Source organism: Echiichthys vipera, assembly GCF_963691815.1.
Source record: "Echiichthys vipera genome assembly, chromosome: 4".
In the NCBI taxonomy this organism is placed as follows: domain Eukaryota; kingdom Metazoa; phylum Chordata; class Actinopteri; order Perciformes; family Trachinidae; genus Echiichthys; species Echiichthys vipera.
The window spans coordinates 1417298-1432884 of NC_139829.1; the positions used below are offsets into that span (position 1 = coordinate 1417298).

Consider the following 15587-nt stretch of genomic DNA (forward strand, 5'->3'; position numbering starts at 1 on the left):
TCATCCAGAGTAACAATGTCTTTAGCTATTGAGTTTCTGAGGCCTATGGGGCCAAGTATAATAACTTCAGTTTTATCTTAGTTTAACATCAGAAAATTGCAGGTCATCCAGCTTTTTATTTCCTTAATGCACATTTGAAGTTTATCTAACTGATGGGTTTCTTCTGGTTTGATCGTCTGATAAATATGACTTAAACCAGCTCAGTGCGGTTCCTTGAATGCCAATTAGAAGCTCCAGTCTCTGTAGCAGGATGTGATGGTCAATAGTGTCGAAGGCAGCACTAAGATCTAGTAAAACAAGTACAGAGACAAGTCCAGATACAAAAGTTGCTTGTCCTGTCAAAAACAAACATTTTTACTGTTTGCAAATACAAAACATTGTCAACATGGAAATCTTTGTAAAATGTTGTTTTCATCTCAACAAATCGTTATCAGAATTATTAAGATTGTGTATTATTTTTTCTTCAGTGAGAGTTGAAATATAAGGAAATTAGGTATTCTCATTTATCTTCAAATTTCTCAAAAACTGTACAGTAAAAAATAACAAAGTTTGACATGGATAACGTCAGGGTCACACTGAAAAAAGAATCCACTGGAAATTTCAGCTAACTTTTTTTTAGCTATGCAGTGCAGCCAGAGAGTGGTAAGTGGTGGAGGAACGGCCTAGACAGAAGGCTCTTGTTGGGACAGTGGCAAAAGTTCAGGCAGGTCTCGGCTATTTTCCAAGCTGCCAGATCGGCAAAGCCAAAGGAAAAGAGGGCCAACATCTCCAGGAAGAAGTAAGTGCAGGAGGTAGGTGTCAATAAGATGGTGGAAATTGAGCAAGGAGCCTGGACAAGGTGGGAGAACACTCCAAGCTATCTATGACAGCAAGTTTGAAAGTCAGGTTTCAGAGAAGTGCACAAACATATCCTCCTTCAGGAGTAGAATGTGAAATCTATGACACCAAGTCAATTCAATTCAATTTTATTTATAGTGCCAAATCATAACAAAAGTTATCTCAGGACACTTTTCAAACTAGGTAAAGACCACACTCTATGACTTATTTATGATTTACATAGACCCAACAATTCCCCCGTAGAGTACGGTGGCAACGAAAACCTTCCCTATTACAGGCAGGAACGTCAGACAGACCAAGCTCTGTGGAGGACGGCCATCTGTCTTGACCGGTTGGGGAGGAAGAAAAGGAGAGAGAAAGAGAGAAAAGAGGGACAGATGGACAGAGAGAGACAAAGTGCAGCAAACATTCACACATGGGGCAAGAGAGAGACACCTACCTGCCCTCTGTGTGCTGGGAGAGGATTGCTTCTACATCTTCTCAGCAGCTGCCCTAAAGCCTTGGCCGATGGACATTAATACTGGCACCATGGCCAGGTGCTCAAGGCAGTTGCAGAAGGAGTCACTACAGCCATTCAAACAGCAAACACCACACCAGGAAGAAAGCCATCCCTTTCCTTAAAGTAGGAGAGAAGCCCTGTTCCCTTCCACAGATAAGACCGAAATGACTATCCACAGCCCCAGACTGGCAGCTGAGAGCGGATCTTAGTTTACAACTTAAGTTACCTGATCACAATACACAACGAGTCCCAGACCTGATCATCTTCTCAGATTTAACCATTCAGGTGATTATGCGGGAGCTGACTGTGCCCCTCACATGGAGGAGGCTCACAAGAGAAAGCTCACCACCAGGAGCTGGTGAAGCAGTGCAGCAGCCAAGGCTCGTGGGCTCTCTGTGAGCCAATTGAAGTGGGCTGTTATTTATCTATTTTTGATAGAATATCTGCTTTGGCTATAACATTGCTGTACTAGCATGTTTTTTATATAACCAGGGCACTTCAACAAAAACCTTTATTTTGTGGAGAAAAAAAAACAGTGAGCAAAATTTGAGAGCACTTTCAGATCCCTCCCAGTTATGGTGTTTATCTGGGACCTGGTGACAATTTAGTTAATTGTCGGACACACCCTATTTATCTGAAGCGCTCCTGGTTACTTTGCAAAATGGCAAACTGCTCCAAGGTGACTGAAACCCTGACACAGCAGTTTGTCCAGGTGAAGGCCAAAGGGTCTTAAACTCTCAAGTGCACTTCAGTGATGAGAGGACGTTCACTTTATTTGGGTCTGATGGAAATATTATGTTGGGCGTAGGACTGGGGAAAGACTGAACCCAAAGTGTGTAAAGAAGTCAGTTCCATTCGGAGGAGGAAGTGTCATGGTTTGGGAAAGTTTTCTGCAGCAGGAGTTGGGCCTCTTATACAGCTACATGGCATGGTGAATGCAAATGTTTATGTGAACCTCCTTCAGCAACATGCAATACTTCACTGCAGTTATCCCCCAATCAGCTGCAATTTCCTCTGTCACACTGTGAAACAGGTGAAGCAGTTCACTGAAGCTCAGAATATTGAAACAATGAAATGGCCAGACTAGATTCCAGCTCTAAACCCCATAGAGAATCTCTGGAAAATCCTTGGGAACAGAGTAATGTCTAAGAAACCCACTACAGTTAGTGAACTGTGGAAGAGACTGAAAAAGAATGGACCAAGATCAAACCAGAGCAGTGTGAGAAACTAGTGATGTCCTGTGGGTGCAGATGTGCTGAAGTCATTAATTCAGTGGCCTCTACACTTCCTATTCATTTTTTAATCCTATAACCTGAAGAAAACATTGTTGAAATCTTCTCTTCTTTTTTGCCTCGAGGACCTCCAGCCCTACATGGGGCGACTGCTCTAACCACTCAAGCTTGTTAGCTTGTAACTGTCAGCGGCTGACAGCTATGATGGCAGTGTATTTTCTCTCTGTACTGACAGTTCACTCTGAGCTGGAGATGTCACCTTTCTTTATCGGTGTTGTTTTAAAGTTTGTCCCCCGTCGAACAGTGTTCCACATATCAGTCAGTAATTGGTTGATGTACTTGTCACGTTCAAACTAAAGCTGCCCTGAATAAGTTTGAAGGTCAGATTTCGTGCACAAACATATCCTCCTTCAGGAGAAGTATGTGAAAACACTCTAGTGACAAACTTTGATAGATACAAGTCACTATAGTCAGTGTCAGACATTTTAGAGGACAGAAACAGAAGAAAAGCACTTTTTTTGAGTGTGTGTGTGTGTGTGTGGGGGGGGGGTCGTGGGGTAAGATGTAACTGTTCTTTCAGAGCCTCCATCTTGTTCCGTTCACGGTCACTGTGTGTTGACTTTTTTTTTTTCTCTTTTGTAAACTTCATGTTCTCCTCTTAAATACACACACACACACACACACACACACACACACACACACACACACACACACACACACACACACACACACACACACACACACACACACACACACACACACACACACACACACACACACACACACACACACACACACACACACACACACACACACACACACACACACACACACACACACACACACACACACACGTTCCTATTACACTTCTGCCCTTACTCCAAGCCTGACTCAAAAGTTGGAATTCCCGATTTCCAACAGACCAACCACTGTCAGCACTAACAGCACTGACATGGTGGCGTACTTCCATCTAGAGAGGGAATGTCTCCACAGACACACAGATATTGGAATACTCAGCAAAGATGCAACAACTGCTTTAATTAGTGGGTCATAGGATCAATCACCATTGTTTTAACTAACTGTGAAAGATAGGAATTTAAAAGACAGTTAACGAGATGGAAATCTTACAGAGTACAACTTTAATGTCAAGCCCTTCATACACTGCTGGGCCTGAATGGATCATACATGAGTCCTTTTCAAAACCTGATTATATTCCGATTAAGGCAATACTCTTGTTTCTCAAACGCCATGTAAACACTGTACCCCAGGTGAAATCAGAGTTTGCATACCCCGGGTTAACAGACCTAGATAACTCCTTTAGTAACCGGGGTATTCATGCATGTAAACATCTTACCCAGAGTAACATCGGGTTTCTGGTCTGCGCATGCGCCGGGGTTATAACTCCCCCTCCCCACTCCGCGGCAGTGGTTTCTGAACTGGAAATAGAATAAAACAGGAAGCAACGACGCCGAAAACATGAAAAAAACAATAATAGAGCGTCACCTTTAAACCGAGGGAGGACTTAACCATGGCAAGTAACATCACTACCAAGAAGACCCATTTCTGTCCTCATTCTGTCCAAAAGTTGTCCATTTTCCCCACGCTTGTGATTTTGACAAAGGTGAACTGGGAAAATAAGCCATATTCCGACCAGCTGTATGTTGGCGTACCACAACCTACTGTACCGGAGGAAGAGTTACTCCATCATTTTCCCATTCAAGCTCCTCTCATGTATACGTGGGGAACTGAAATAATCTGATCCCTTAACTGGGGTAAGACCATTTTCGGGTTACTGATGCTGTAAACGCACTGTGTGCATCCTCCTTGGTGGTGCTCACCTCCTCTGCCCAGAACGGATTGGTGATCTGTTGCTTCAGTGTTCCCTTCAGGTCGAAGTTCTCTGGGTAGTGGGTGGTCTCAGTCCGTGGGTAGCTGATGTAGCCCTGTGTATACAGGCGCTCTGCAATCTGCATAGTATGCTGGGGACCCATGCCTGAGACATCAAAAACACACATGTTCTTCTCTTTATCTTCAACCTTCACAAAAGTGCAGCTGTGGCTCCTATTTAATCTTACTGGGTCTCAGTCTGAATTATGATGATGGCTGGACTGTCAGAATACTGGACATATTGGTTTTATCCTAGAGTGAAGTTTATTTCCAGACAACCCAGTCCTAGGAGCTTGACTAAAAGTGGTAAAGTTAGATTTTTCTTTAACCACAGTATAGACAATATAAGAGTTCCCTCCAGTGAAAAAAAAATCTCTCTCTCTCTCTGTTTTGTTTTTTTGTTCAGAATTTGACAGAATATCAGCTGTGGCTTTTAAATAACCAAGGCACTTCACCACATCAAAATTAGAGAATAGGAAGTGTAGACGCCACAGCTTTGAATGACTTCAGCACATCCGCGCCCACAGGACACCGCAGCTAGGCGTGGTACGGTTGCACTCACACTGGTCAAACGAACTAGACGTGAAACCTGTTTGGGCATGGTACGGATGGACAGTGTGAGTGCGCCCTTAGACATTACTTTGCTGCCAAGGATTTTCCAGAGATTCTCTATGGGGTTTAGAGCTGGACTCTAGTCTGGCCATTTCATTGTTTCAATAAGCTTATCTTCAAGGAACTGCTTTACCTGATTTGCAGTGTGACGGGACATTGTCTGGCATGAAAATTGCAGCTGTTTGGGGGACAATTGCAGTTGAGGTATTGCATGTTGGTGAAGGAGGTTCACATAAACATTTGCATTTACCCTGCCATGTAGCTGTATAAGAGGCCCAACTCCTGCTGCAGAAAACTTTCCCAAACCATGACACTTCCTCCTCCGAATGGAACTGACTTCTTTACACACTTTGAGTTCAGTCTTTCCCCAGTCCTACGCCCAACAGAATGTTTCCATCAGACCCAAATAAATTGAACGTCAATTTCAAAGGCAAGTTCAGCACTGAACTTGAGACCAACTCCAGCTGCAGTGAGTTAAGAGTCTTCTCATAATCCTGTCCTCTCGTGCACTTGTCTGAAAGTGTTCTCTAATTTTGCTCACTGCTTTTTTTTCACAAAATAAAGGTTTTTGTTGAAGTGCTTTGGTTATTTAAAAAAAAACATGCAGTAGTATAGCCACAGCATGACTTCTCCACCTCCACTGTTGGGATTTTTTTCCAGACCGTTTTACAGAAGGTGAAAATTTACTGAGATTTTCCGTAATAATTACTGACATGCCGCATTCGGACCGGACCACAGCCCCTAGTAAAAATGACCTAGTCCCATCCAATTAGGGCTTTAAGCAAACTACTGGAGGAAATTGCATTTGAGCAGATTCAGCATTATTTTACTTTGAACAGCATTAACTCTGTTCAGCATGCATATAAAGCAGGATACTCTACAAGCACAGCATTAGCAGCCCTAACTGATGATTGGCTAAGACAAATCAACACGAAGTCAGTTGTGGGAGCTATACTATGAGATTTTAGTTCAGCCTTTGACATGATAGCTCATGAGATTCTACTCATGAAGGTACCTGCATAAAGATTCAAAGACTCTGTGCTTGATTGGATGAAAAGTTAGTTGGTTAATAGACAACAATGTGTGATGTTTAAACACATCATCTCAAACATGGAGACTCTTCAATGCAATATTCCACAAGGAAGTTGCCTTGGTCTCCTCCTTTATTCTATCTTTGTAAATGATAACTGAATGTTTCAAAAACAAAGAGTATCATATTGGGCTCAAAACATGCATTAAGGTTAGATCATAAACTGTGTCTTTCAATGCAGGGAAATGCCATCAAACAGGTAAAAGAAGCCAAATTGTTGTTAGATGAAACACTATCAGGGACTGCTGGTATTAACAAAACATGTCCAAAACGATTAGAAACATCTCCATTATTAGAGGGAATGCTCGTCTGTTGAGAGACTCTAGTCTTGTCCCATCTAGACTATTGTCCTATATTTTGGTCTGGTACATCAAAACAAGAACTTGTAGAATTACAGCTCACTCAAAACAGATTAGTACTCTTTGTTCTTCGCTGCCCTACAAGGAGTAATATTGAAAAAATGCATATCAGGCTGTCCTGGATGACAGTAGATGAAAGACTAGCATGCGGTCTTAATGTATTTTTAAAAACACATTTGTACAAAAAACAAAATAATCAATAGCTGCAGCCCTAATGACCAGTGACAGCATATCAACACAGTATTACATGCTTACACACAGAAATTCCCAAATACACACTCTCATTAATTACATTATTTAGAGGAAATGAATAAAGGAGCTAATAGTTAAAGGGATACGGCAATTGATTAAACACTGCTCATGTTGATGTGAACATACCTAAGGCAGAGCTGGCCACTCTCAACATCTCCACTGTGTTCAAAGCCTGGGGCCTCTGTTTAGCCTTCTCCTTCTTACTCACAGACTCCACCTGTATCAAGAAAGGTATCAGAATCAGAAATACTTTAATAATCCCAGGGGGAAGTTGTTTTCGTTTCAAACTCCAGCTATACAAACAACATATTTAACAACAATATCATACAGATAACATATATTTGTAAAAACAGAAATATAAAACTATATATATATATATATATATATATGTATATATAATATCATATAATAGTGATATATACAGATCAAAAGTACTGTAATAACCTGCAAAGTACCGTAAAAATGGATCGTTTATGATTGAGTCCGTATTACAGAGAGGGGGTTACAGACTCTCAAAGGGATGTGTTGTATAGTTTAATAACCACAGGCAGGAAAGATTTCCTGTGGCACTCTGTGGTTCATCAGGGTGCAAGGAGTCTTCTGCTGAAGGTGCTCCTCTGCTGGGTCAGTGTGTCATAGAGAGGGTGGGAGACATTGTCCAGGATAGGCCGGAGCCTGGACAGCCTCCTCCTCTCTGCCACGGTCGTCAGGCTGTCCAGCTCCTTCCCCCTGACATCACCGGTCCTCCTGATCAGTTTGTTCAGTCTGTTGGTGTCTGTGACCTTCTGCCCACTGACCCATTATGTGACAGCGAAGAAGATCGCACTGGGCAGATTCATAAAACATCCTCAGCATCGTCCGACAGATGTTAAAGGACCTCAGCCTCCCCAGGAAGAAGAGTCGACTTTGGCCCTTTTTGTAGACAGCCTCTGCGTTTCTAGTCCAGTTCAACTTGTTGTTAAAGTACACCCCCAGGTACTTGTACTTCTCTACAGTGTCCACAGGGACCCCCTGGATGGAGGGGTCACAGGTGTTTTCACCCTCCTCAGATCCACTACGAGCTCCTTTGTTTTAGTCACGTTGAGCTGCAGGTGATTCAGCTCACTCCAAGTTACAACGTTGCCCACAACAGTCCTGTATTCACTTTCATCCCCCTTTCAAATGCAGCCAACTATTGCAGAGTCATCAGAAAACTTCTGAAGATGGCAGGACTTACTCTGGACCAGTTCTCCTGTCCACACAACATGCTCCTCAGCAAAGGCAAGACCAACTCCAGCTGCAGTGAGTTGAGAGTCTTCTCATAATCCTGTCCTCTCGTGCACTTGTTTTACGTGGACGACCGGCCTTTTTCAGGGACTTAAATTAATCTGTGTACATGTAAAGTTTCAATCTTCTTGAAATCACAGACTGTGAACGCCTAACCTCTCTCTGATGGCTGAGAGGGTCATCTCTTTGGCCTTCATCTGGAAAACATGCTGTCTCAGGGTTTCAGTCACCTTAGAGTAGCTTGCCATCTTGCAAAGTAACCAGGAGAGTTTCCAGATAAATAGGGTGTGTCCAACAATGATCTGAAAGTGTTCTCTAATTTTGCTCACTGCTTTTTTCACAAAATAAAGGTTTTTGTTGAAGTGCCTTGGTTATTTAAAAGAAACATGCTAGTAGAGCAGTATCCTCAAAGCAATTTCAGTCAAAAGCAACTGGACTTGGTTATTTGTCTAGGAAGACGTTTCACCTCTCATCCAAGAGGTTTCATCAGTTCATGTACGCATCTGACCAGGCTGGGACTGGTCCAACTAACTGGTGTGAAGATCACGGTATTGATGTCACTGGAACCCTTTGTGCTCCTAGTGCCAACGGCCGTCGTTAGAATGGCAGTCGTTGGTGGGAAGTTGGTTTCGACTTTGTTAGTGCTCTATTGAGTCTTAACGACCGTCGTTGGAGTCACAGGAGGCCTTTTGTGAACAGTTGTTCTATGAGGTTAGATTGTTGAATCTCCTGGGAAGGGAGGAAAGGGTAGCATCTGTCCTCTCTGTCCAAGATTTGGACATTGTTGTCATCAAAGGAGTGGGCTTTCTCCTTGAGGTGCAAGTGGATAGCAGAGTCCAGGCCTGAGGAGTTAGCTCTCCTGTGTTGGGCCATGCGTTTATGCAGTGGTTGTTTTGTTTCTCTAATGTAGGGATCTTTGCATTCCTTGTTGCATTGGACAGCATACACCAGATGGCTTTTGTGTGTGTGGTGTTCTGTCCTTGGGGTGTACTAGTCTCTGTCTGAGTGTGTTACCGGGTTTGAAATACACAGGGATGCAGTGTTTGTTGAAGATCCTCCTGATTTTCTCTGATACCCAAGCCACATACGGAATGACTATGTTGTTTCTCTTGTTTTCTTTTTCTTTCTCAACCACTTTGGTTTTCTTTCTGGAAGCAGCTGCCGTTTTCACAAAGGTCCAGCTGGGGTAGCCACAAGTTGTGAGGGCGCCTCTCAGGTGCGATCGTTCTTCCCCCTGGGCCTGTGAGCTGGTGGGTACGTTATCAGCTCTATGCTGACTCCAAGCTTGTGTTCCAAAGGGTGGTGAGAGTCAAACAGTAGATATTGATCTGTGTGAGTGGGTTTTCTGTATACCCCAATGTGGAGGCTCCTGTCATTCTCCATATGGACGTCACAGTCTAAGAAAGGCAAACTATTGTCCTTGACTTCTTCTCTGGTGAACTTCATGTTTCTGTCCAGAGTTTATATGTTCAGTAAAAGTTTGCACCTCTTTGGATTTTAACCCATGTGTCGTCCACATATCTGAACCAATGGCTTGGGGTTACTCCTTTAAAGGAGTACAAAGCCTTGTCCTCTACCTCCTCCATATTTGCCACAATAAGGGATACTGGTGAACCCATGGCACAGCCGTGTTTCTGTCTATAAAAAATGCCATTAAACTGGAAATATGTGGTGTTCAGGCACAAATCCAGAAGTTGGCAAATGGCCGTTGGCACTTGGGGCACAAATGGTTCCAGTGACATCATTGGCCTTGTGAGAGGTTAAATACCGGGATCTCCACACCAGTTAGTTGGACCAGTCCCAGCCTGGTCAGATGCGTACATGAACTGATGAAGCCTCTTGGATGAGAGGTGAAACGTCTTACTAGACAAATAACCAAGTCCAGTTGCTTTTGACTGAAATTGCTTTGAGGATAACGATGACCTGGACAAAGGAGAACATGCACAGGCTAGTACAGCAGTAGTTTAGCCACAGCAGATATATTATCAAAATCTGAACAGTAAAAAATAACAATATTAATAGTTGAAGTCTGAGGTGAAGCGGGTGAAGAGAAAGGGAGAGAGGACAGTCCCTGTGGGGCCCCAGTGCTACTGACCACCCTGTAAGACACACAGTTCTGTAGGCGTACATACTGTGGTCTGCCCATCCGGTGACTTCTGCACTGCAGAAGTCAAAGAACATGACTCTGACAGTGCTCGCAGGCTCGTCCACATGACTGTAGACTCTGTTCAGCAGGTAGGTGATGCAGTCCTCAACTTCCAGGTTGGGCTGGTAAGCAAACTGTAGTGGATCAGTGGAGGGCCTGACCATAGGCCTTAGCTGCTCCAGCAAGAGCCTCTCCATGGTCTTCATGGTCATCAAGTCCTGAGGGCCACTGGGACGTTGCATCTTTAGCCAAGGCACGAGGCAGGACATCTTCCACACAGGGACCCTCTGGAGGTGCAGGCTCAGGCTGAAGACTTTACTCAGTACTCCACACAGCTGGGGGGCACAGGATTTATGCACCCTGAGAAATATGCCATCGGGGCCTGCAGCTTTGCCAGAGTGGAAATCTTGTCAACTGCCTTCTCACCAGGTCAGGCGTGAAGGACACTGTAGAGGTGACTGTTGGGGGAGGGCTTAGATCATCAGGTTGTGGAGGACATGAAGTAGAACAGGGGGAGGGATGGAATAGGTAGGTGTGAAGTGAGGTGGTGAGGGGCAGTCAATGGGTATGTAAGGAGGAGAAGTGGGGGGACGTAAAGTGGCATTAGATGAAGGGCAGCCAGCAGCAAAGTCATGCGGGGCATGGGCCATGGATCACACCTATTGAAAAGTAGGTTCAGTTTATTGGCCAGGTCCACACGGTCCTCCAACCCTGTGCTACCAGTCTTCTGAAACCCTTTGATGGTTTTCATGCAACTCCACACATCCCTCATGTTGTCACGCTGGAGTTTGTTCTCCTATAATTGTCTTTAGACCCCCTGGTTTTAAGTTTCAGTACCCCCTGCACTCTCCTCGCCTCATCACGGTTGCCATTTCTGAATACTTTCTTCTTTTCATTCAGGATGGCCTTAATGTCCTTGGTGATCCAAGGTTTTTTGTTGGCGTAGCAGTTTACAGTCCGAGCTGGGACATTGCAGTCCACACAAAAATTGATGTAGTCCTTGATGCACTGAGTGAGCCTATTGATGTCCTCCTTGTGTGGCTCACAAAGTACAGGCCAGTCAGTCACCTCAAAGCAGCCCTGAAGTGTCTCATAAGCTTCCTCAGACCATCAGACAGCTCATATCACAGATTGTCTGTCTCATTGTGCTGTCAAGATATAGTGACAGCTCCAGCAACTGTATTTTTCTATTTTTTACAGCAAGTTACAGACTTCAGCTTTAAATGTGTTATTGAACTTGTAAAAATTAACTCAGTGCTCTCTGGTGGGCAAATTATGTGATGGAGACACTTTCTAAATAGACCTCAAACATATCTTAGACATTTCTATTGCAATTCTTTATATCAAAAAAATATATTAAGCAGGCCATATAATGTTCAATTGAATGCTTCCTAGTTGAAATGCAATGCTACTGCAGACTAGTTAGACTTTCTGGGGGGCAGCAAGGACTTGTACTATTATTTCAAATGTGAGATGCCACACCTGGGCATTGAAGAACAAAGGAACTGACAAATAAGTTGTGGTTCAACATTTCTGGGAAATGCAATTAAAGAATTTTCAAATTCTCAGAGCAAATATTGATATAATATACAGCCTTCTTGGAGACCCTGAATGGAGTCTTGCATGCTTCAGTAGGGGCCTCCATAGTTCTGCTAGGAGACTTCAACGCCCACAAGGGCAACGATGGAGACACCCGGAAAAGCGTGATTGGGAGGAACGATTAACGGCCTCCCTGATCTAAATCTGAGTGGTCGCCTGTTATTAGACTTCTGTGCTGGTCATGGATTGTCTAACATGCCCTCTATTGTAGAGGCAGAGCTGGAGGGTGATGGGGGACTGTCGTCAATATCCCTGGCGAAAGTCAAACAACAACACAGTGGCAAAGCCCCAGGGATTGATGAGATTCTTCCAGAAATGCTAAAATCTATAGGTGGGGAGGTATAGTTAAACCTCAGATTGAAGAGGAACAGTGCGGACCAGCATACGTTCTGGAAGTGGAACAACGGACCAGCTCTTTACTCTCGCAAGGATCCTGGAGGGGGCCTGGAAGTATGCCCATCAGGTCAACATGTGGCATATAACCCGGTCCCCCAGGAGATACTGTGGGAGGTACTGCGGGAATATGGGGTGAGGGGGGTCATTTCTCAGGGCCGTCCAATCTCTGTACACTTAAAGCAATAGCTGTGTCCTCGGGATCTTGTTCATGTGTGAGGGGACGATGGAGCGTGACTTTATTTTTATTACACTGCACCAAGGCAAAGCTTTCGATCTACCCATCAATCTTCGTTCCTACCTTCACCTATGGTCATGAAAGCTGGGTCATGACGGAAAGAACAAGGTTGCGGGTACAAGTGGCCGAAATGGGTTTTCTCAGGAGGGTGGCTGGAGTCTTCGTTTGAGATAGGGGGAGAAGTTCAGCCATCCCTGAGGAACTTCTAGCATCTAGTAAGGATGCTAGTCACAGTGGGGAAACATAAACTCTCCAGGACTAGGTGGAGAGTTTATATTTCCACACTTGCATGGGAACACCTCGGGATCCTCCAGTTAGAGCTGGTTAATGTGGTCCAGGAAAGGGAAGTTTGGGGTCCCCTGCTAGAGCTGCTGCCCCTGCGACCCGACCCCGGATAAGGGGTTGAAGATGAGTGAGTAATGAATGAATATTATAGTATTATCAGTCAGATGATATTTCGAATATGTTCAACCCAATATAAACACATACTGCAGACACATTGTCTTACATGGGCCTCCCTGGATGTCTTGGCCAGGTTAACGAACATCTGACCCACATCCCTGTCAAAGACCCTCACCCTGCTCCAGTCCAGTGTCAGTGGGCTGTCCTTTCCTTTGAACACCTGTCCAAAACACAGCATGAACGTTGATATATAGTATGGATGGAAGAGATTGTGAAGGGGGGGTGAAACCAAGGATTTACCTTTGCCTGGAGGACCCAGTAAGTCTCTGGCTTAAAGGACTGGATCTTGTCATGGCGTTCCACACAGAAGCCTAGTGTTGGGGTCTGGCATGGTCCAAATGAGATCAAGGAGGAGTCTAGATTACCGTACTTACCCTGAAAATACTTGGTCTGGAACCTGAAAAATATGTGACCACAACAGACAGGCTTGATTACATTATTTCTGACCTCATATCAGTTAAATCAAACTAATGAAGCAGAGAATCAACCCTGTGCAAGTCTGAAAATCATAAATAAGTCACAGAGTGTGGTCTTGACCTACTCTATACGTGAATTGTCTTGAGATAACTTTTGTTATGATTCTCACTATAAATACAATTTAACTGAATTGAACACCATCTGAAATAATGAATTACCAACTCAATTTTTGTGTGAATGTGTAAGACTGCTGTATGTTTGAGGTGGTGGTCGGAGGGGCCATAGGTGCTGTATGACTGTTATCGTAGTTTACCACCACCATGTATGTCTTTGTGAATGAATGGAACTTTGACTCTGCAATGTGCCTTGAGTACTGAGAAAGGTGATATATAAATCCAAATCCAATACATTATTATTCATTTTGTCACCTAAAATATAAATACAACTTATCAATGAAATAGACCAGTACTTTGTTGGGTTATTGGTTGAGTAATGCACCATGGGATCATGGGGTTATGATTGCCTGAATGTCAATCTGCCCCCTGAGCTTTGAATTCAATTCAATTTAGTAGCAGGACCACGGCAGCAGAGACCTGCGAGACGACAAAGCATCCCCCGAGCAGACTGGGCCTATAGCAGCATAACTAAGGGCTAGTAAACCCAAGCTATAAGCTTTATCAAAGAGGAAAGTTTTAAGTTTACTTAAAGACAGTGTCTGCCTCCTGAACAACACTTGAGAGTTGTTAAAAATACTGAAAAATGCATTTCTTGTTGTTAGTTTTATGTGAGAGTCGAAGGACATATCATGATCAAAAATTACACCCAGATTCCTTACTGTGGTGCTGGAGGACAACACAACACCATCCAGAGCATATTGAATTTCTGAGACCTTCTGGGCCAACATCAGAAAATTCATCTCGGTTTTTATTTCCTTAATGCTCATTTGAAGTTTAGCTAACTGGTTGGTTTCTTCAGGTTTGATCAATAAATATAATTGGATATCATCTTTGTTGGCATCTCTCTCTGTCCCTCTCATATAACTACTTTGAACTACCTGGTAAACCCAAAAATTACCAAAAGGTCGTTATTGTCAAATATGTAGCCAACACAATTTGGCCCAATAAGCTAAAGTCACTGTTCTCACGCTATGATGGGAGGACAATTGATCATTTTAGTTATTGGTTTGTCAAATTTTTGAGAATGGTATATATCTGGTATAAGGTGGTGCTGTGTGGAAAGCCGTTTACCGGGTGAAGGCACAGCCGATGCGCAGATCCAGCTCCTGACGTGCATCCACTGACAGCGCTTCATTGCGGTTGGGCTCTCCTAGGCGGTTCATGGCGTTCCAGATGTCAGTGTCAGTGATGGAGCTGAATTTGGCACGGTAAACACTCTGCTCCTTACCATTCTCCTTGTTCATCACCGGCTGGATGGCATCCAGTACCTAAGAGGAAAGAGAGATAGTGCAGTAGAAAGATACAAATATAGGCTTGAGGCCATCTTGCGATTGGATCACATGAGCTATTACAGTGACAAAACCTGTTCACAAAGACAGACAGACAGACTGGCAGACAGAGATATAAACACATGACATATTAATCATAAACCCCTCTGTGGTAGTTCCCCATTTTGCCATAAGGATGTGAAGGGAGATGAAGAGCGTGCATTCTGTTGTATGTACTGTTGTCGTTGAACTGGTAGCACAGGATGGTTGCCGGGAACTACAAAGTCCCGCCGAAATGTGACGAGAGTTAGTCCTAGTAATGTTGGAAAATTAGGTTGAAGTTTGGAGGTTGAGGAAGAAGAAGCATTGGCGGTTCCCTTATCCCTAAGACAATTCCAACCATGATAGGACAGAGTAGATGTAAACATTGTATGGATAAATTGAAACAGAAGTTGTCCCACTGCTTTTAAGAAAAACTTCCACCAAAAAAGCAGGTGCTGGTGGACATTAAAAATGACAAAGCTACCATGTCTTAGCAACCAGTGAAACTATAACTGACATCTTTAGGACATTGTTGTGTTAACATCAGAGATTAAATGAATGCAGATGAAAATGAGATCCAAAATGAGGATGATGTTCTCACTGTGACAGAAAAACAGAAAATGCTGTTGAAACTACTCAAGCAATTTGGATATGCCTAAAACTACTGTCCTGCTCGGAATAATGATGATGAATGCACACTTAATTCGCAAGGACGACCTACAATGAAACGTGGTATCTGGATGCCATTGACCACTTCACACGTTTGAGTGCACAATCAAACTCTTACCTAAATCCTGAATAAGGTGAAAAGA

General features: G+C 43.6%; 1 protein-coding gene across 1 annotated transcript in view; it reads right to left on the minus strand.

Moving 5' to 3' along the window:
- Positions 1–15587, minus strand: part of top3b (DNA topoisomerase III beta) — a gene marked incomplete at its 3' end in the record, with an annotated part of 93418 nt that overhangs the window by 27200 nt on the left and 50631 nt on the right. The window contains exons 5-9 of the mRNA XM_083912407.1: positions 14537–14733; positions 13113–13269; positions 12919–13032; positions 6895–6985; positions 4407–4561 (exon numbers count right to left, since the gene is read on the minus strand). Coding sequence (XP_083768533.1) covers positions 4407–4561; positions 6895–6985; positions 12919–13032; positions 13113–13269; positions 14537–14733 — 714 coding nt within the window. The remainder of the gene's footprint in view (positions 1–4406; positions 4562–6894; positions 6986–12918; positions 13033–13112; positions 13270–14536; positions 14734–15587) is intronic.